Genomic DNA, 20814 nt, shown 5'->3' with positions numbered 1-20814 from the left:
TTTGGTCCCTGTGACTGATAAATTATTATATATGACATCATTAGATTATTAATACTGAAGCATCAGTGTTAGAGCAGCATGTTACTGTTGTAGCTGCTGGAGGTGGAGCTAGTTTCAACTACTTTATATACAGTTAGCTGGTTTAGTCCAGTGGTTCCCAATCTAGGGGTCGGGCCCCTCCAAAGGGTCACCAGATAAATCTGAGGGGTTGTGAGATGATTAATGGGAGACGAAAGAAGAAAAAACAAAGTTCTGATACACAAATCTGTTTTCAGTTTTTGGACTTTTTATCTAATCTTTGATTTTTGGTGAAATTTTGGATCATTTGAATATTTATTGAAATTAAACCCTGACTACACACTACTTTTTGTAAGACGTCAAAAGCCAAAAAGGTTGGAAACCACTGGTTTCATCTTTAACAATGTGTTGTATTTTAAAAGCTTGTTTTATTATCCACTGTGTCAAATCTTCGTCTGACAAGTTACTAAAGCTGTCAAATAAATGTGGAGTACAATATTTCACTCTGAAATGTAGTGGAGTGGACGTATAAAGTAGCATCAAATGGAAATAATCATGTAAAGAACAAGTACCTCAAAATTGTACTCAAGTACAGTACTTGAGTAAATGTACTTAGTTATTTTCCACCACTGAATTTATGTAAGTTGAAGTAAAATCAAAATAACGTTTTTGAGGTGAGACTCAAAGTAAGCAACAATGTATTTCCTTAATTGAATGCTGTAACATCAGTCCAACACATCAGTTAAATATTCCTCTAAATCTTTCCAAAAACTTTAGTGAAAAACTACAGTTATAGAAGAAGAGTTGTCAGTGTGAGGCTGTCACATGGAATTATTGTTTGAGGAATTTTCTTTCTCCATTCCTCCATGGAAACATCTGGGATTGAGTCAAAAATCACGCTGCCAGTTAACTCCACCTTGATTTATATGAGACGGCCTGGATTGAATAGACTGGGTGGGTGGATCGCGCATGCGCTGTGCGCTCCATCCACCGATCAGTGCGGCAGGAAAAGCGCAGAGGAGACGCCGCGGAGAGAGAGAGAGCGAGAGAGAGAGAGGAGGGGGGGACAGAGAGGAAAACAGTTAGAAAAGAAAAAGAAGAACAACATGGACATAAACATCCTTGTCAGTGAGTGTGCGTGAAGCTGTCCTGTGGTGCGGGACCGGAGCCTCCTCCTCTGCCACACAGCTGCTCCGTTATGTCGGGCAACATGAGGATGATCATGTCAGGGAATGGAGGAAATCTTCAGAAATCCTGCCACTAAACTGCGCTGTGCTGTCAGGATTTTTAGGGGGATATATTACTGAAACATAAGGACATAAAAAGTGAGGATGAGGATGGTGTTCATGTAACCTAGGAGCGTCCTTTTGGTATCCAACTCGTCGTGCTCTCCAACATCAGGCCACGCGCAAAGTTTTTTTTTTTAGTTTTTTTTTTTCAGGAGAAGGGGGAAATTTTGCTGCATTGAATTCCTCCGGACGGGATGTCATCCGCAGCCAGGAGGAATTCCTCAGGCTGACTGATCCTCCAGCTGCAGTGTAAAGCAAGCGGGACCCCCCGACAGAAAAAGATGGGAGATGCGGCAGACGACAGAGGGATGAGACGGACCTTCATAGTCCCTGCCATCAAGAGCTTCGACCACTATGACTTTACCAGGGCCAAGATATCATGCAGCCTGACGTGGCTCGTGGCCAAGGCTTTCGGCTCGGGTAGGTGGCGCCTCCTAATCGTTTTTATTTCTGGATTGGATTAGTGGGAAACACGGTTAAGATAATCATCTGACATGTGTAATAATGTAGCCTGCTGTTGTGTCGGAATCAGGAGGTTTGGTTTGGACTATTTTGTAAACAACCGCCTGTAATCAGACACTCACTGTCAAACCCATCTGAGCCTCTTTTTCCTGCCTGTTATTATAAACAGAAATAGAAATATATTCATTCACATTCATTTCATGATATGAAAAGCGAGTAATATAAAACTGATGTGAACTATAAGAGGACTCTGGGTATTTCAGGCTGAATTAATGCGTCTCTGTTGTATACACTGCCTTGTTTATCATATGGCAGTCCTTACGTGGAGGTCATAGGTCATATCCACTACATTACTGCAGGGTTATTGGTTTAACCTGTCTAGAGCTAATTATTCCCCCACTGCAGAAGACAGGCCAAACCTATTATGTAACAAGCATGCTGACACTCTTGACTACAGATCTGTGCTGTCACGCTTCACTGTTTGGCAGCTGATCAACAGTGAGAAGATTTGTAATTTAAGTTTAGGGTTGCGACTAAGGGTTGTTTTCATTACAGATGATTGGATTCTCCATAAATCGTTTGGTCTATAAAAGAACAGAAAATAGAAAATAATGCCCATTACACACTCCTAAAGCCTGAGGTGTTTGTTTTGTTCGACTAACACTCCAAAACTCAAAAGTATTCAGTTTCTGTTCAGGTAAAACAAAGAAAAACAGCAAATCCTGACAACTGAGAATCTGGATCTAGTGCACATTTGGCATATTTGTGCAAAAAATGACCTAAACAATTAATTGATGAATCTCATGGTGGATAAAATGTCAAAAAAAACAGTGACTTCTGCTTATCACACTTTCCTACAGCTCAAAATAGCTCGTTTTTTTTTCTGAGCAACAGTCCCAAACCCAAAAAAATGTTTGGTATTTTTGCTTTTAAAAATAACTTGATTATTGATTAATCAATTAGGAAAACAGTTGCTGATTAATTTTCTGTCACTTTATAGTAGCAGCTTACAGGCTGCTGACTGTAATGTTTTGCTTTTCTTGTCGGTAATAACGGAAACCATCCAGCTACAGGACTGATTTCTTCATGTGGATTTGTGTGTCGATATTTTTTCTTTATGCGTGACCACATGTATGTATCCCAGCTCTGGCCTGTCTCCTGTCCTCAGTGTGGTCTGGAAGCAGCTCTGGCAGCCCGGCCTCATAAAGACTGAGTAATTCCAGCCTGCTCCGAGCCCAGAATGTTACCCCAGCTCCTAACGAATGCTTTTAACGGCTGCTCCTCCATGTACAGTAGATGGAGTCTCTGAGTGGCCGCCACACCGACAGACAAACCTAGAAAAAGAAAGACAGAGATCAAAAGAGAGATCTCTGAATCACAGTCATTGATCCACCAGCATGTGCCAAAAAGAGCTGCACAAGACTCTGTTTTTAATTGTCGGAGAGCATGAAATGGTGGAGAGACATGCAAGGTAGATAGTGCAGCGACATGTGAGAAAGCCTGTCTCACTTCTACAAGACCTGCTGCTGCTGCCATTTTTTTTTCCCCTCCGTCCCTCCGGTGACACAGTTTCAGCTCCCAGCACCGCCGAGAACTGTGGCCCAATTCATAACCAGTCCTCAGAGCCTGGTCTGGCCTAGTTTGGACGTAAGAGCGATGGTTTGAATCTGGTGATGCTCAGATGTAACACGAGCAAAAGTGAAAGTTTGTACTGAAATTTGCATACACCACGTGTGTGTAAGAACATGTACCACATGCACAAAGTGAATAAACAGTGGTGAGTTGGTGTGTAATGAATGTCAGACCACAGCTTTTTTCCTGATGTGTGTCCTGATCAGTGGAGACCATAGTAGCAAAGGACCAACAAAAGTTGTCTACAACAGCACTAGTGTAACTATTAATAGCCTAATGTATTTAAGTATTGTTAAGAATCAATTATTGAACAGTATTGATTTTTGTGTAGCTTGCTCAAGACTAATGTAACTGGTGGTTTCTGGTCACTGGCCTCAGCGTTGGTCCAGTGGTTCAGGATGTTCATTCACCAGAAATTTGTGGTCACAAACCGAATATTTAAACAAATCTGTCACTTTAAAATGATATTTGACAAATTGCAGGTCGGCCTATTCAAATGGAAAGGCTTAGATCTTGTAAAGTGATATGAGTTCTTCGCTGAAACTATCAGACTTTGAATTGCCAGACAAAAATCATAGCTATAATTTGTTGTTGAGTTCACACTTAGGGGTTATATCATGTTATCAGATGCAGCACAGACCCCGTGATGACCCCCAGCTGGACTCAGCTGCACCATTCAGGTCACATCAGTGATGTAACCAGTGTCCCCAACACTAACTCTTCACTGAGCTCATGCAGCAGATGCCCTCGGATGGCTGGCTGTGATGCATCTGTATCACTCAAAGCACAGAAAAGTGAGCATGCAGGTCCAAGAGAGTCTACTCTCTAGCTAGCGAGGATGAAGTCAGATGGTGGAGTGATTGGCTTGAATAAAAACATACTCCAGCCTTGAAGCGCGGCTGTGTTATTTTCATAGTTTTGTGCTCTGTGTTTCAGATGTTACAGCGCTTTGAGATTTAAATCTCATATCGTCTACTAACATACAAGGAATATAGAGAAGTAAAATAAATGTTTTTTGTTATTTAGCACATGGATGAATTTGCCACCAGCCATTATGTAGCAACTTCGTTTCAAGAAGATAATTTGTAACCTACATACAATGTCGACTCAGCCATTAATTGTAAGTGTTACTGGTTCGATCCCAGACCTCTCCAGTCCACATGGCAGCAAGATACTTAACCCCCATATTGCTCCTGATGTGTAGTGGGAAAAAGTGTAAGTGGCATTGGACAAGCTGCCAAATTAAAGGTGCCCTGTGTGGTTTTTTTGTATACAAACAAACAAAGGTTACATTCACTGTTACTCACCTAAACTCGTGTGTATCCTTGTAATCTACAAATCTTCAGCTGCAAAATAGATTTTCTTATTTTAAATCCTGCATTGTTTACATCTGTGTTTACTGGCTTGCAGTCTTCTTCTTCTCTGCCTTAGTTGGTGCATTGCTGTGTTTCTTGGCACATTACAGTCACCTGTAGATCAGTGGAATAGTGTGAAATGATTGATGGGACTGTGTATCGTGTCACCCATGTGCACATGCATTATGTGCGTCCTTGTGCGTGTGCATAATCCAAAAAAAAAAGGGGGCCCTACTCATTAAAACTGCTCCATAGCACTACTAAAGTTTTAAAAAAAAAACTCCACAGGAAACCTTTAATGTAATGTTGAAGTAATATTCAGTCAAGCAACTATGTGCAACATATAATCTAAAGTTAATTAAATAATCAGTAAATAATTTCTGTCAAAAATCATTGCCCACTGACTGAGCAGAAGGCCTGCAGAGATAAACACTGCTGATCGTGAGGTTGTGTATGCTGAGCTGTGATCTCAGGGGGTCTCCAGGCGAGCAGTCATCTCCATGCCTGGACTTCCTGTGGCAGCTACTTCCTGTCTGTTTCCTTTTTGATGGCCAACACAAAGGAGAGGGTTTTTTCCTTGACGAGGCAGATTTTCATGAACTCTAGAAAAACTTGCTCTCGGTGCTGTTGTAGCCTGGTGTTCTTTTTAATGTTTCTTTAAATGATTTAATTCATCTTTAAGCATAAAGATCATTTGATCAAATACGAAAGAACTTTCGGGAGTGAATGAAAACTGCCGTTATCTGAAAATAAAGCTTTTGTGAAGAGTTTCTGACGGATTGCACAAACGTTGCTTCAATTAAGTTTTGTCCTCTTAAAGGCTGAATAACAAAAGTTCAATTTAATAGTTGTGACTAGATGCAGGAGGGCTTGTGGTGTTGAAGTAGTTTAACATCTGCCTGTTTTCATCACCCAGCGTGGGGGCATGGCGAGGCTGCTCTAACCACAGCCACTGGAAAACTGCCGAGGTTTGATCACAAGCTTAATGGATTTTTTTTTTTTTTTTTTAGGACTGAGCTTTAAACATTTGATTTAATCTGTGGTGTTGCTGAATTCACTGTTGTTATTCTGGAGTATCAAAGAACAGAAAGCTGCACCTTTAAGATAGATTCCTTTAGTGTCCTTTGTTTCCCTCAGAGTGATTCAGAGGCGGGCAGAGAGGAAATGACGCCACAGGCCAGGAATACACACACTCATACTGGAGCACATAGTTGTGTGTCACAATACATACACTTATACGCTTACACATTCCTATTAAAGTGTCTTGTGTGACTAAAGTGATACACATGGCGGAGAGGTGCATAGATACAGTCTGTATGTTTAGTGACAGATATATGACTGGTCTACTTTAGCTTTGAGTCAGAACATGTGGTTAACAACAACATTATGGTGAAGACAGAAAAAGAAACAAAGACTGAATGAGTCCTGGAAGTCTGTGTGTGTCCTGCTATTTTCTTCAAATCAGATTTACTGGGTGAGGTAACAGGATTAGAGGTGACTCCATGCTTTGTAACATACACTTCCACCAACACACAGTATACTTAGCACACACACACACACACACACACACACACACACCATGGCTTTACGCTCACAAGACAGTCGTCCTGTGTGGATCTCCAGTAAGATAAACACCAACAAATACACACATGACATGTAATGGTGAAATGCTACTCACTATTAGCTTGTCTTATGACTTGTTACTTCTTTGACAACTCAAGGCCCACTGATCAGTTTTTTTCCCAGAGCTTTCAGCTGTTAACATGGTCTTCATCAGTGGCTGTAGTTTGCCAAGATAGATCTGTTGACATGCAAGCTCAGCAGCTGTTATATCATCCACAGCACTTTTAGGACTTCTCATCTGTGTTGGCTAAGCAGCTAAACATCCTTTAGCTTCCCTGTGTATTTGATGTGTGTGCTTACAGGCCTAAACCCCCTGTGTTTGCCTGAAATTTACTTTGCAGATGATGATGTTCACGAGGTTTTGTGGTGTACAAGCTTTGAGCTGGTTGTGTTCATGAAGGCGAGGCTCTGAGCTACAATGTGAGGAAGCCATAGCAACAACAACAAAGGCTGTTAAAAATATAGAAAGAATAGTGGCATAGCTTCTTTTATTGTCTGCATGCATTCACTGTTTGCTTCTTTGTTGTTGATGGTGGCTCAGTAGCGAAAAAAGACTCAAAAAGATGCACATTGATCAAAACTAGCCCTAACCCATCTTCTCTCTCCTCTCTCTTGTGTCTTTCTCTCTGCTCAGATGCGGTACCAGAGGACCTGGTGGAGCCCTTTTACCGGGACCAGTACAACCAGGAGCACCTGAAACCTCCAGTGGCCTGCCTGCTCCAGTCTGCAGAGCTCTACTGCCGCGCGGGAAGCCTGATCCTCCGCAGCGATGCAGTCAAACCTTTACTGGGACACAACGCTGTCATCCAGGCTCTGGCCCAGAAAGGCCTGTATGTCACCGACCAGGACCGACTGGTGACTGAGAGAGATCTGACCAGTACGCCAATACACATGGTGAGTGAAGATGTATCTGACAGAGTACATGAATGTATTCGGTGATAGAGTCATATTAAAGAAGATTTTTCTGCTGCTTTTATCCTTTACAGTTCAGCCTAATCGTTGTTTCTGTGTATGTGGTCTTTAAACCAAGACTTTTGTATTTATTTAAGCTCTTGTTAATTTTGTGCTACTGCAGAGTCTTTTTTCAGTTTTGTCCTGCACATAAATCCACATTTTCCCACTTAAAAATACCAGTACATATATGGTCATAACTGTGGAGATCTATCTGATGTGTGAAATTAGATTGCTTGATTTAGATTTGAAACTTGAGAGAAATGCTGATCACAGTTTTCCAGAGCTCAAGATTACATCTTCATATTATTTGATTTTATCAACTAACTGTCCAAAATGCAAAAATGTAAAATTTACAATTAAACAAAATAGAGAAAAGCAGCAAATCCCCACAAATATGTACCATATTTGCCTGATAAGTGACAACAAGATTATCAAAATCTGTGATAATCAATTCATTGTCAGCGACATAAACATACCGTCACGCTGGATGCTGTTTTTTATCTTTCCCTGCATGTCTTCATATGGGGAATAAGTGTGTTATATGATAGCATGTTTGTGTGCACCGCTCCATGTGTCCTACTGTTAGACTGCCCTCCAAGATCTGTCCTGTTGAGAGAAAAACAACCGCTAATGACGGGTTTCCTATAGCAACCCTATTACTCACTGTTCGGCCTCTGTGTCATTAGACAGCACAGGGCAAACATGCCTTAGTTTACACCAGCCTAAGACACAAGGACATATTCAAGTACTGTAGTATGTTGTTGTACTGTTTTGTCATTACTGCATACAGCACTGGATGGAAGAACATAATATCCCAGCAACTTACAAGTACTTTCATTACCTATTAATGTGTTCATTATGTTTTGATTTATCTGTTAGTCTAGCTATTGTCAGACAGTAGTTAAATACGCTCCATTATAAGTTGTGTGAACCTAAACTGATGTCCTCAAATTGCTTGTTTTGTCCAGCTAAGACACCCCAAATTCAAATATACTCAGTTTACACTAAGATAAAATAAAGAAAAGCAGTAAATCCTCAAATTTGAGAAGCTGGAACCAATTAATGTTCGGCATTGTTCCCTAAAAAATGACTTGAATGGTTGTTAATTATCTGTCAGTGGACTAATTGACTAATTGTTTCAGCAGTAGAACATGATACTGTCACCTTTCTAATGGATGTGAGTAGAGTGGAATAGATTATAAGTTTGAGTTAATTTATGAGAGAAGGGTGAGTCTGTGGCAGAGACACTGCTAGCACACGCATGGCTGGAGACCGGGTACTTCTGCTGACGCCAAAAGGTGTCTGCATTGCAGTGCACCCTCTCCTCCCCCTCCCTCTCCTGCTCTCTCTCTCTCTCTCTCTCTCTGTCTGTCTCACTGTTTCGTTCCTCAACTCTCTTGTCTTTCTCTCTGTTTGCCACCTGCCTCCTCCTCCTCACTGTCTCTCTAACTCTCTTCTCTTATCACACTTTTTTTTTTAGCCTTTCCCTCCTCAGCTCCGCCTCATCTAAACTCTATTTTTGCAGATTAAATCAGACTGGAACGCTGTTATCTCCTGAGTATTTAATTGAGGCTTAAGCATATTTCATCAAGTCCGTCTGTGTCCACACATCTTTCTGTCTCCCAGATTGTAGCCGGGATTTTATGGATGTTCTATAACTCATTGATTGAGGATCATGATGGGTGGAGATTTACTGCAACGCTTAATAAGCCCATGTCCCTTTCACACCTGTGTAGTCTGGTGTATGTCTATATATCTCTCTTTCATTCTCTGTAACTCTGTGGCTGCTGATTTACTGGACAGTTTTACTGACAATGTTAAGTAGACAAATGGAGCCTAAAGCCTAACACTATTGACCTTCATTTGTGTTGCACACAGCCAGGCTATTTGTTAATGTGTCCTCCCTTATTGTTACTCTGTGTCTCTCTGAATTCACTAGATTGGTTGGGAAAAGTAGAGGTAGCTGCTAGTAACTGTCTCTGTGTGTATTTGTGGACTCAGCAGGATCATTTCAGTCACGCCAAAGTCGAGGCTTTTCATTTTGGGTTATAGTATATCTGCAGAGAAAATGATGACCTCATGGTTTTCCAAATACTGTGCAAGAGAGGAATAACTCATGTCAGCGAGGAGGAGGAGGAGGAGGAGGAGTGTGGCAGTCTGTCAGAGGACGAATAGATATAGAGGAGGGAGGGAGGGGTGTGATGGAGTTTAGGGGCTGCCATTTGGCTGATATCCAGGAGGAAGCAGGAAAGTGGAGCAAGAGATGAGAGGAAAGGGTGAATGTCTACAAGAGGATGAATGGAAAAGGGGAGATGGGAAAAAGCTATGGAAAGGCAGTTAAGGAAAGATAGAGAGGAGGAGAGGAAGGGTAAGGTATTGCCTTTTTGGCGGGCAGGATGACATGTGTGTGCCAGAGAACGAGTGGAAAAGACCTACTGTTGATGTGGCCATCTGGAAAGGGGGGAGAGGGTTGGGGAGGGGGAAGCAAGGGAGACGATGGGGGAGGAGATAGGAGCGGAGTACATGGAGAGCAGGGAATGTTAGGAAAGGAGAGGAGGGAGGGAGGAAGGAAGGAAGAAGACGTGATGTGCAATACTGCAGCACGGTAGAGGGTGGGGTCTCACAGTGAGTCAAAGCACGTCTGGTGCACAAATGAGAGCCCCCACCCCAACCTCACCCCCTCCTATAAAACACACACATGAACACAACCCTCCAAAGAGCTGTCAGACCTCCAACAGTGTGCACAAGACCTGTGTGTCCATTTCTAGCTTTACTTTCCTGTTTCCCTGTTATTTTTTTTTTTTTTTTTGTTCTCCTCTCCGCTCGTGCACACGCTTCACGCTGCCCTCCGAGAGTTAAAACACTGAGACGAGAAAGTGACGGAGGAGAGGGAACTGGAGCAGTAATTGAATGCGCCTGCAGAGGGGCGTGTACCTTCATCTAAAAGCTTTCTGCCGAATAACCCCTGAAAGATTTGGAAGGGTTTTATGGATGCGTGTGTGAGAAAGATAGCAAGAGAGGTCATTCTTTTTAGTGGCAGTTTGGACAATATTGAGCCATAATTGTCAGTGGACACTAACATCTCAATAGAGCCAGACGTGTAGGTGTAAAGTCGTGCAATAAAAACACTTGTGTTGCTCAGATGTGGGTCAATTCTGAGTGTGTACCTGCGTTGAGCGGACACCTTTCATGTTTTAGGAGAAAGAGGCTACTTTGATTATCTGTTTGCTCAGCTGTATCGTGCTTTCCTATAGATGCCTTTGATCAAGGTTGCGCGCACACACACACACACACACACACACGTGCAGCCATGTAACAATAGTGTGAATGAATGCTGATGTGCTTGTTAGTGTGCACGAGTGTACCGCAGTTCTTTACAGCTCCTTATGACCAGTGTCTGCTATTTCCACAGCCTTATAAGGTGTGCCTGTCACCATGAGTGGTTGAGACTTGCTTCTGTGCACACACACACACACACACACACACACACACACACACACACACACACACACACTAAAGGTCTTTGTGAAGGGATAATAGACAGCACATGGCTTTTAAATCCATGCTGTAGTGTCAACAGTAACGTTTTTTTCCTGTGGATATGAGAGCAGTCTGTAGATATATAAGCTCAATATACTGTCTCTTGGGCATACACCTATATATACATATGCACACACACACATTCATGTACATGCACACAGACATGCATGTTAGCTCTGAATTAAATGTCCCATTAGAAACAATGAGAAAACAGTGGCACAGACAAACCTGCGTAACACAGTGGGGAACGCTTACCTTTGAAATTTGTCAAAAAACACAAATTGCAAACTTGTGAATTTAGCATCAGAGTTTCAGTTTCTTACTTTTGTAAAGACATTTAAAATATAATTATATGATTAATAATATTAACAATAACAACAACAATATTTTTTTTTATTTCTCCCTTAAAGTAGAGACTGTGTGAAAAGGATTTGGGTGGGGAGAGGGGGTTGAATCCTATGTTTCACTTTTTAAAATAGACTAATTAAAGGAATAGTTTGACATTTTGGGAAATATGCTTATTCTTTTGTTTCAGATTTAGATGAGAAGATCTGTTCCACTCTCATGTCACATATTACAGCTACCCTGGCTGTCTAAAGTTTAAAAATATGCCTACCAGCGCCTTTAAAAGTCACTAATTAAATGGTTTGATTCATATGCAAACAGACACATGAAAACAACATGTTGTTGTTGCGTGCTGTAACTATTAAACTATTATACCCTCCCATGCTCTCCCGAAAAAACAAGACTACCCTCCCTCAAAAAGAAGAAGAAAGCACATAATCTTCCCACTCCTCTGACGCCATCCCCCATCATTTTCAGATAAAAAACCTGCAGTTTTGTCAAGTGATGGCTAAACCTCAATATACACAAGTACAAATGTCACATTCAGTGTTTCTAAAATGTGATTTTTCAGATGTTGCAAAATCCCTACTGAAAAAGAAATGATCACAAGTGATTTGTCACACACATTTAAATTCATGTGGCCTCTCCGCCCAGAGCTCTGAACAGACACACACACTTGTGCGCACACACATACACACACACACACACACACCTACACAAGCTTCTTAACTACATTAAAGATTTAGGAGTTTTATGCAAATGACTTCAGAGAAGCTTCGATCACAGCTCAGTAGGTTTTCATGAAAATGGTGTTTTCTGGATCTCTCCACCTCCAGTCTTAAGCTGCTTGGCCTGTCTCTCCCTCTGCCTGCCTGCCTGTCTGTCTGTCTATTTGTCTGTCTGTCTCTCTGCATGAGCTGCGTGTCAGTCAGGCAGTCCAGCTGTCAGCCAGACCAACTACAGCACCACTGAAGGAGAATGCACACAGTGTCAAATATTTGGCAATATCCTGAAGATGCAGGAATTCAAAACAGTGCCTGCAGACTGTTTGGCAGACAGTTCAATATCATGCTCATGTAATGTGGCAGCTCTGTGTTCAAGCAACAATGTAAGAACTCTTCTGTTTACGCAGGTGTTAGACTCAATAAAACATACATCATTACACAGGTCAGCTCGGTGTCAGTGTCTACAAACATCTATGTTAAACTCCCAGTAAGTTTAGATTTTATTAGGGCTTCAACTAACATTTATTTTCATCATCAATTATTCTGCTGATTATTTTCTAAATTCGTCGTTTAATCGTCTTGTCTATAAAATGTCAACAAAAATAGAGAAAAATTTCTGTTATAATTTCTTACAACCCAAGGTTCAAATGTCTTGTTTTGTCCGATCAAGGGTCCAAAATCCAAACCTATTCAATTTACTATCATGTACAATACGTAAAAGCTTCAAATCCTCAGAATGGGAAGCTTGACAAGCTGCAAAAAGCAAATGTTTAACATTTTTCCGTAAAAATTACTAAAAGGATTATTCAATTATTATTCGATTAATCAACTAATCGTTGTAGCTCTAAATTTTGTAGTTGTCATGTCTATTTGATGAATATATATTTCAGATCTAGTGCTAAAATGATTGATTAATTGATTGATTATTATGGGGAAAATGTATTAACAATTTGGATCACTGATAAATTCTTTGAGTAACAAATTGCTGGATGTTCTCTGGTTTGGCAACAGCTTTTCTCTGTTGTATGTCGTTGTAAATTGAACATCTTTGGATTTTGCTCTGATGATGGGACAAAACAAGCAATTTGAAGACCTTCACCTGGGCTCTGCGAAATCAAGATGGGCATTTTTCACTATTTTCCGACATTTTCTAGACAATGTGGTTCATGAGTTTATAAAAAGAAAAACATACAATCAATAATGATGATAATTAGGCTTACCCAGATTGGAAGGATAAGCCTTTGGTGCTTTTTTTTAATTAAATGAGATTGTATGAATTAGGAGCAGTTAATGACAACTGCTCACATCAGGTGACACTTAAGTCAAGTTTTTTTAAGTATCTAAGCACTTATTTCCATGAGGAGTTTGTTCCCAACAGCCATGTTTCTTCTGAGCATGTTGTCTGTTTAGACTGGCAGGAGAGCAGGTGGAGCTGACGTTGAGCACCAGCGCAACTCAGAGTCGTTGCACCGGATCGGTTGTTCCTTTCTTGGGGAAACACATGGTCACACTGGCTGTTATATGAAGCTCTGTGGTTATGAATAGAGGCCTGTACTTAACAGTACGGATTCTGGTGGGACGAGGTGCTCACTGCTTGTTTGTGTCTATTGGCTTGAGTCACCTGGGTCATGGAGCACCTGACTCCAGATGTTTGTTCAGTTAAGTTGGACAGATAGATACTTAGGTAAGCAACAAGCTCACTCACACTGTAAGCACATACACACAGAGAGTGTCAATGTTTTTGAGTAGACCTGTGGTGTGACAGGAAAGGGAAGGGGAGGTCCGCTGGTCTGACCGGCCTGGAATGGGATTAGAAAGGCCAGGAGAATGTCAAGCTTTGTGTAGGCGTTGATGGCCGGTAAAACCCACTTGTGTAAAATGAATGACTCAAAATTAAGTAACGTGTGCACGATAAAGTTAGTTCAACAGTTTCACAAGTGGTCAAAGATAAACTTTTAAAAAAACCTAAAAACTTCCTTTTGTCCACAAAAATGTCCTTAGTTGACACCACAAGACTTTGTAGGTTTAAAGCGTGATAGACTTACTGTAGTTACTGTAACTTACCCCCTGCAACAGACGCTACATTAAGCTAACAAAAGTTTGTTTGACACTTGTAAGATCTCTGCTTACATAGCAAACACTTGCACAGTGGCTCAGTCTGAAGATAACATGAACTCACACAGTGGAAGCAAAGCCAATGTGATGCAGTGGATGAAAGGTCAGTGTGGAGGAATATGTGCATTTTAAAACAAAACTCTCCATCACTACACAAAGACAGCTGTGGAAAGAAAGATTGCAGGCTATGAATACTTCAGGTGAAAGGTCTCACGTTTTGCCATCAGTTGCTCGATATTTTTCTTTTGGAATCCCGACCTGAAATGTGTTTGATGCTCCAGCGGAGCAATATGTTATATTTGTGGTAGACATTAGGGACGCACTAATCCAATAAACTGGATCGGTGTTGGCACAGATATAAACTTAATGAGCGGATCAAATATCGACCATATGTGACTGATCTTTTATTCAGTTGTATTGTGCTGCCAGCTGAATTTTGAGCACCACAGCAACCCCTCATGCAGAAACATGCCTTATTTATTGATATTTGCCAGCAGTTATTATTCCGTCACTCAGACTGTATCATTACAGCATTCTCAATAAATAGTAACTCATTGTTTCTTCTTCTACACTTAAGAAATGATGTGTAGTTAAATCTTTATAGAAAAATGACCAATCAGTTCCACACAGTGAGGTATACAGATTTTAAGTTGGGGAATAAAGTAAGTTTAGTTTACATAAATAAGTTTAGATATTATATCAGTATCTAAATCAGTATCATATCAGTATTGGGAGAGAAAAAGTCACATTGATTTATCCATAGAGGACAGTTTTTGTCAATTATGTGCACAGAGGACACCTTTTGCATTATTAAGCACATTTATTAAATCAGCAATCAGTCAGTCAGTTGCTGTGGTGCTTTCAGAGCTGCATCCAAAGAGTTAACACTTGCACATCTTTATTTCTTTCTTGAGAACAAATCTTATGATAGTGTTCTTTTTTTTTTTTTTTTTTTTTTTTTTTTGAATGAAACCATCTGTTTCAACAGTTTTTGGCAACTTTGCAGATAAAGAATACTAAGAAAGCCTACACTTTCAGCAGTATTGTCACAGACAGACACGGAAATATAAAATGAGGTTTGGTGCTTTTGGAAAGAAAATTAAATGGAAATTCTAGATATGTGCTTAAATTCGTTTTTTTTTAACTTGCTGCTGTGTGTCTCCACAGAGTTCCCATCTGGCACTTATAGATACCCTGATGATGGCGTACACGGTGGAGATGGTGAGTGTGGAGAGGGTGATGTCCTGCATCAACAGGTACTCCTCTGCTGAACCTTCACACAGTGACGGACACATCCAGGAGCTGCCTTATGACACAGAGGACGCAATCACCACCTGGATCAACAAGGTATACACACACACACACACACACACACACACACACACACACACACACACACACACACAAGCATATTTCTGTGCACACAAAACCACCAGAACACAAGCTTTCTCATTTCAGAGGAGAACAACTGTACACATCCTTAAGCCCTTCACACTGGTGACCTTTTATTTCACACACAGTTCTTTGTTTCACTCCGGATATAGAAGACACGAGAGGTGCTGGAAAGTATGTCAGCGCTCAAATCTTCCACTGCTGGTTGAAAATCTAATATGTTGGCAAGATAACCAACTGAAGAACTGGCAATAACCACATGTAATCATGACAGATTACCGAAGGCTAACTGACTCAACCTAACATCCTCCAGTCTGCTAAAGCAGGCTCGGAGAGTGAAGTCAAACCGTGAGTTTTAAGCTTTAAGAGGGCAGCGGTTAAGTCTCTGTGATTGCATCTTTAGTTTATTTCGTCATCTTACAGACTATTTACTCACTTAAAGTTGCTTTTACTGACCCTGCAGGAGATGGTTGAGACATTTTGTACAATTGTCTCAAAACATGACGTTGACCTAATTTTAACTCTCTAACATCATACATCTCTAACTAACATTTTCATTCCTCACTGAAAGAAGCTTATGTGCTTCCTGCTCCCATTTGCAGGCTGAAGGCAACAAGATACACATGAAGGATTCATTAAGAGACACAGACACTTAAAAAAACACATGGCAGATTGTCTCTCTATTTAGCTCTGAGACATTGCACGGCATGCTTGGGATTGTTCGATGCGGCTTTGTGTGTCCTCAGGCCAAAATGTTGCATCACTGTTTATATAGACCCTTTGAAGACAGGGGAGCAGTAATCATAAAAAAGGGGGCTTTTTAAGAAAAATACTATGACTGGAGTATTCTTTGATGTTGTTTCTACATTGCGCTCGAATCGGAAGTCAGCTGAGTGCTTTTATATTAGGTTACAGTAATATTTACCGTAAGTGGTTAATGGGCAGAGGTGGTGGTGAAAAGTTTTTCTTTGATGTGTGGACTCTCTTGTTCTCATGTTCGAGTTTCTCCCCTCTCCAACACAAACTCACCATTCAGTCTCTCAGTGAGCACCAAATACTTGTGTGAAATGTGATCTCTCTCTCTTTCTCTCTCTTTCTCTCTGTGTCTTTCTCTTGCTCTCTCTCTTTCTTCAGGTGACCGAACACCTGCGGGACATCCTCGTAGAAGAGCAGAAGCTGAGAGAAGCTTCCTTCCAGGAGTCTAACACAACACACAAAGTAAGAGCACAAATGCACGCACACAAAATCATCAATCATCCAAACAACAGGAAGTGTAAAGGAATAGTTCAACATTATTCGCTTTCTTGCCAAGAGTTTGATAAGAAGATCGATACCACTCTCATGTCTGTACTACCAGTTAGTTAAGCTCAACAAAAAAAGCATCCGGGTCTGTCCAAAGGTAACAAAATACGCCTACCAGCACCTGAAAAATTCACAAATTAACACATTTTATCCAAAAAAACAGTGTAAAAACAACAAGTTATGGCTTTACAGAGGTAATGGATCTGACTATTTCTCATCTGATTGATAGGCAACCAGCTGAGGCTCAAGTCACTGCACTGAGGCAACAGTCCAGCACATAATTTGGTGAAAAACCACAGCCTTTTTACACCTCACTTTTTATATGGATTAAACAAAAAAGACTTACTGTGTTGATTGGTGAGCTGTAGAGGGGCTGGCAGGTGAATTTTATTTTCTTTGGACAGAGCCAGGCTAGCTGTTTCCCCCTGTTTCCATTTCATTATGCTAAGCTAAGCTAACTGTCTCCTGGCTTTAGATATGAGAGTGGTATCGATCTTCTTGTTAAACTTGTGGCAAGATAAGTGTATTTTTCAAATAAATAAATAGATATGAAGCAAGAGTCAGCAGGTGATTAGCTTGGCATAGCATACAGACTGAAAGCAGGGGGGAAACAGCTAGCCTGGCTACTAAAAGTTGAAAACTCTATATGCCAACACATGTAGAGCTCAATAATTAGCACATTGTATCTCTATTTTAAAAACTGCATAGAAGCTGAAATATGCAAATGACAATTTGTGGTTTTAGAGGGAGTTATGTAGTATAACAATTTCTTGACAACAATAGTGTATCTATCTGCCCAGCACCTCTGTGTAGCTGCTTCAATCTGCATACAGTCTTTATGCTAAGCTAGGCTAATCTGGTTGCTCTAGCTCAGTACACAGATATGAAAGCCGTATCAATCTTTGTCATTTAACTATCGGCAGTGAACATATTTCCCAAAAGTTTGAACTATTCATTTAAGAATGAACAGAAGCAACAGTATTTTCTTTAATGTTTTTATCTAATTTGCTTTTATTAAGAGCTGTATTTTGTGCTTCTTTGTTTTCGTTTTGTTTGTATTTTGTCTCCTCTCTGTTAACGTTTATGGATTTTAAATATCCCCTACTCTTACTCATAGGCATGAGGACATGTCTGCATCCACACAAGGCACATACAAACACACACACACACACACACACACACACACACACACACACACACACAATATGTATACATGCACACACACTCACATGCACACAGTACAGAGACCTCCCCTACAAATCAGAGGAACAGATGAGCTCAGTCACAGACCAGCTGCAGAGAAATGTTGGCAAGAGTCGCAACAAGACAAAGAAATGTGCGGAGGAGGAGAGAAAGGGTGACGGACAGAGAGAGGGGGAGAAAGACACAAGAAAAGTGAGGAGGGGATAATCTGAGCGAGGGGAGGAAAGGGGAAAAATGACACCAATGTGCGAGACATGGAGAGAGGGACACTCAGGAACTTTGTCAGCTGTAGCAAAAGAGAGCCAGCAGTGACAGAGACAGGGTTGTCATCCCGCAGGGCCTTGTAGTTATGTAAGGGCCGTGTGACACAACGAGTCAGTCCACTGGGACAAACACACAGCAGCCAGCTAGTGTCCTCTTCCACTCACTTAAAAAAAGCTACAGCACAGTGCCTTATCAGGTCATGACCCCTGCTTTTAGGCTCTAAAACAGTGGGTAAAGGTAAAAAAGGGGAATCAAATGTTATCTCACTGCGAATGTGTGTATAAAGGCAAATATAAAATTAATTTGTGGCAAATGGGAATGGGTAGGTAAACTTCCTGCAATTCAAAGAGGTAAACACTGACTGAAACACTGATTCAGCTGTATGTGTAAATAGTTTGAAAGATAGCTTCAGTTGACAAAAAAAACACGATCGTAGTTTAATCTGTTGACATTCAACAGGTTGTAGGACGGCGGTGTCACGTGGCGAGAGTCTTAAAATTAACTTCAAAGAGCTGCAGGATGTCAAGAGCGGCTAAATCAGTTCAGAAGCAGCGTTTTATCTGCTGTGGGAGTTTTGTCCCACTCATTGTCTGAGTTAATATAGTGAGAGGGATCACTGCTAAACTGCAATTGCTCTGTAAGCTGATAATACATATGGGATACGTGACCACTCCCACACTCACTCACATATACACTCTGCTTCTTTCAAACACAACACAAGTTACAACGAGAGAAGAAGAGAGTCTTTTAAGTGAGTGTGAGGGATACGCTGTGCGCCGTTAGTCAGCTGCTTTCCTACTCCATGCTCCATCACACAGCTCCCTCTCTGCATTACGAGCTTCAACAGAAGTCTATTCACTGAGTGCGACATACTCAAGAGGAGATAATTTCACACGTACACACACACGTACGCATGCACGCGCGCACACACACACACACACACACACACTAATGGATGAGCACAATGCACTTCTCAGTAAGTCGCATCTATTCTGGGATGATGTGAAAAATCTTTAACAGTGGTCTTGTGACTAAGTGCTCAGCATTTATTATGTGTGGATACTGTGTGAATGTTTGTGCTTAATATGCTTACACATACTGTACGACTATAGTTTCTGATATTATAAAGAAGTCATTAAGATTTTATTGCTTCTATTCAGAGGGTTAATTTTTCAGTCTTTTTGTTAGATAGTAGGATATCTTAAAAAACCTTTTAGCTGACTTCAATTAAATTTGGTGGGAAGTGAGGACATAGACCAAGAAATCAGTAAATGCTTTTCCACACATCCACATTTATTAAAGGATGTTCTAACAGTACAAGATTTTTTTAAACTTACTATAATTAAATGCGAAAAAAAAATCAGGCTTTGGATCAGCCTTGTGAACATGTTTGAACACTAGGAAGATTTTTAACTGAGACATTTTGCATGAGCATCTCTGGATTAGTGAAGTGAAATCTGTATTTAGTATGATTCATTTTATTTTAAATGTGGTCTATTGATGTTCGGTACAAACCTAAATTCCAAGTATTTTGTCTCATAACAAATAACTATAGTGTAGATGCTTACAGTATTTATGAGGAACAATTCAACCAGAAGAATCAAGATCTCTGTGTTACGTTCAGGTACATTAGCATTAGCAACAGAAACAGGTAGTTTGAATGGCAACACTGAACAGGAAGGGTTGTGTTTGTTATGTGATTTAGGTGAGACTAAAGATGAAGCCCATTTTATGTTTTTATTGTTCCTTATGCAGCTAGATTTCAGGGCTGTACTTTTTAGTAAAACCTTCATCTCAAATTGCTTCTTCTGATTGAATAAAAGACGAGTGTAATTTTATACTGAATAAGTTATGTTCCTCTCTGACAAACATCGTTTCATCACTAGAAAGGTATATAAAGAGTAAAGGTGTATTTTGATGCAGATCTAGATACAGATTTAAACATTTTATATATTAAATTGACAAATGTATAGAATTTGCAGCCTCAGCAGAGGTGTACTTTCTGACTTTTTGTCCCGCAGTCACAGTTTAAGTAGTGAAACTTTTTAGCCTGCTGTTGGCCTAACGCCTCTCCCACTCTCTCCTGTTGTTGTCCAATCATCATCCACCAACAAGTCTCCTAGCAAATGGTACAAGAGATTAGTACCTGTAAGTCCATCCAATGTGAAGAATACCTCTTCACCAACCAGCCAACTTCCTCCTCTATCTAACCTGAAACCTGTGACACACTCTCACACACACCCCCCCGCCCCCCAATCCTCAGTCCTCTTGTTTGTCATCGCATGTGGCCCTGAGCCCCATCGTGCATTGTTCAAACAACCCACCCACTCCAACCCTCGTGCCCATATGCCTTGAAATCTGATTAAATAACATAGAGACCATTTTGAGTTTGTGTAGGAAACTCTACCTTGAAGAGCAAGTCCAATAGCATGTTCAAATGAGTACCAGGAATCAGCCAGTTTATTATTTTTAATATTTTCTCCTGAAAAACATATTAGAAACTAATGCCACTTCCCCAGTTTTCCTTCTTTTACACAAGATGCTGCTGTGGAAAAAAGTTCAAATATTTACTATATAACCTGTTTATGCAAACCA

The 20814-nt window shown here is 40.7% G+C and overlaps 1 protein-coding gene across 3 annotated transcripts in view; it reads left to right on the top strand.

Moving 5' to 3' along the window:
• The first annotated feature begins 993 nt into the window (after nucleotides 1-993).
• camsap2b (calmodulin regulated spectrin-associated protein family, member 2b) overlaps nucleotides 994-20814 on the top strand; it is a 34485-nt gene continuing 14664 nt past the window's right edge. The window contains exons 1-5 of one of the 3 annotated variants that reach the window (XM_067605670.1): nucleotides 994-1727; nucleotides 7014-7273; nucleotides 15226-15405; nucleotides 16585-16668; nucleotides 20335-20367. In XM_067605670.1, the coding sequence (XP_067461771.1) occupies nucleotides 1589-1727; nucleotides 7014-7273; nucleotides 15226-15405; nucleotides 16585-16668; nucleotides 20335-20367 (696 nt within the window). In that variant the 5' untranslated portion in view covers nucleotides 994-1588. The remainder of the gene's footprint in view (nucleotides 1728-7013; nucleotides 7274-15225; nucleotides 15406-16584; nucleotides 16669-20334; nucleotides 20368-20814) is intronic. The other 2 variants (XM_067605668.1, XM_067605669.1) reach the window with 2 other exon arrangements.

This window comes from Thunnus thynnus, chromosome 12 (genome assembly GCF_963924715.1).
Source record: "Thunnus thynnus chromosome 12, fThuThy2.1, whole genome shotgun sequence".
Classification (NCBI taxonomy): domain Eukaryota; kingdom Metazoa; phylum Chordata; class Actinopteri; order Scombriformes; family Scombridae; genus Thunnus; species Thunnus thynnus.
This window is presented reverse-complemented; position numbering and strand designations above follow the sequence as displayed.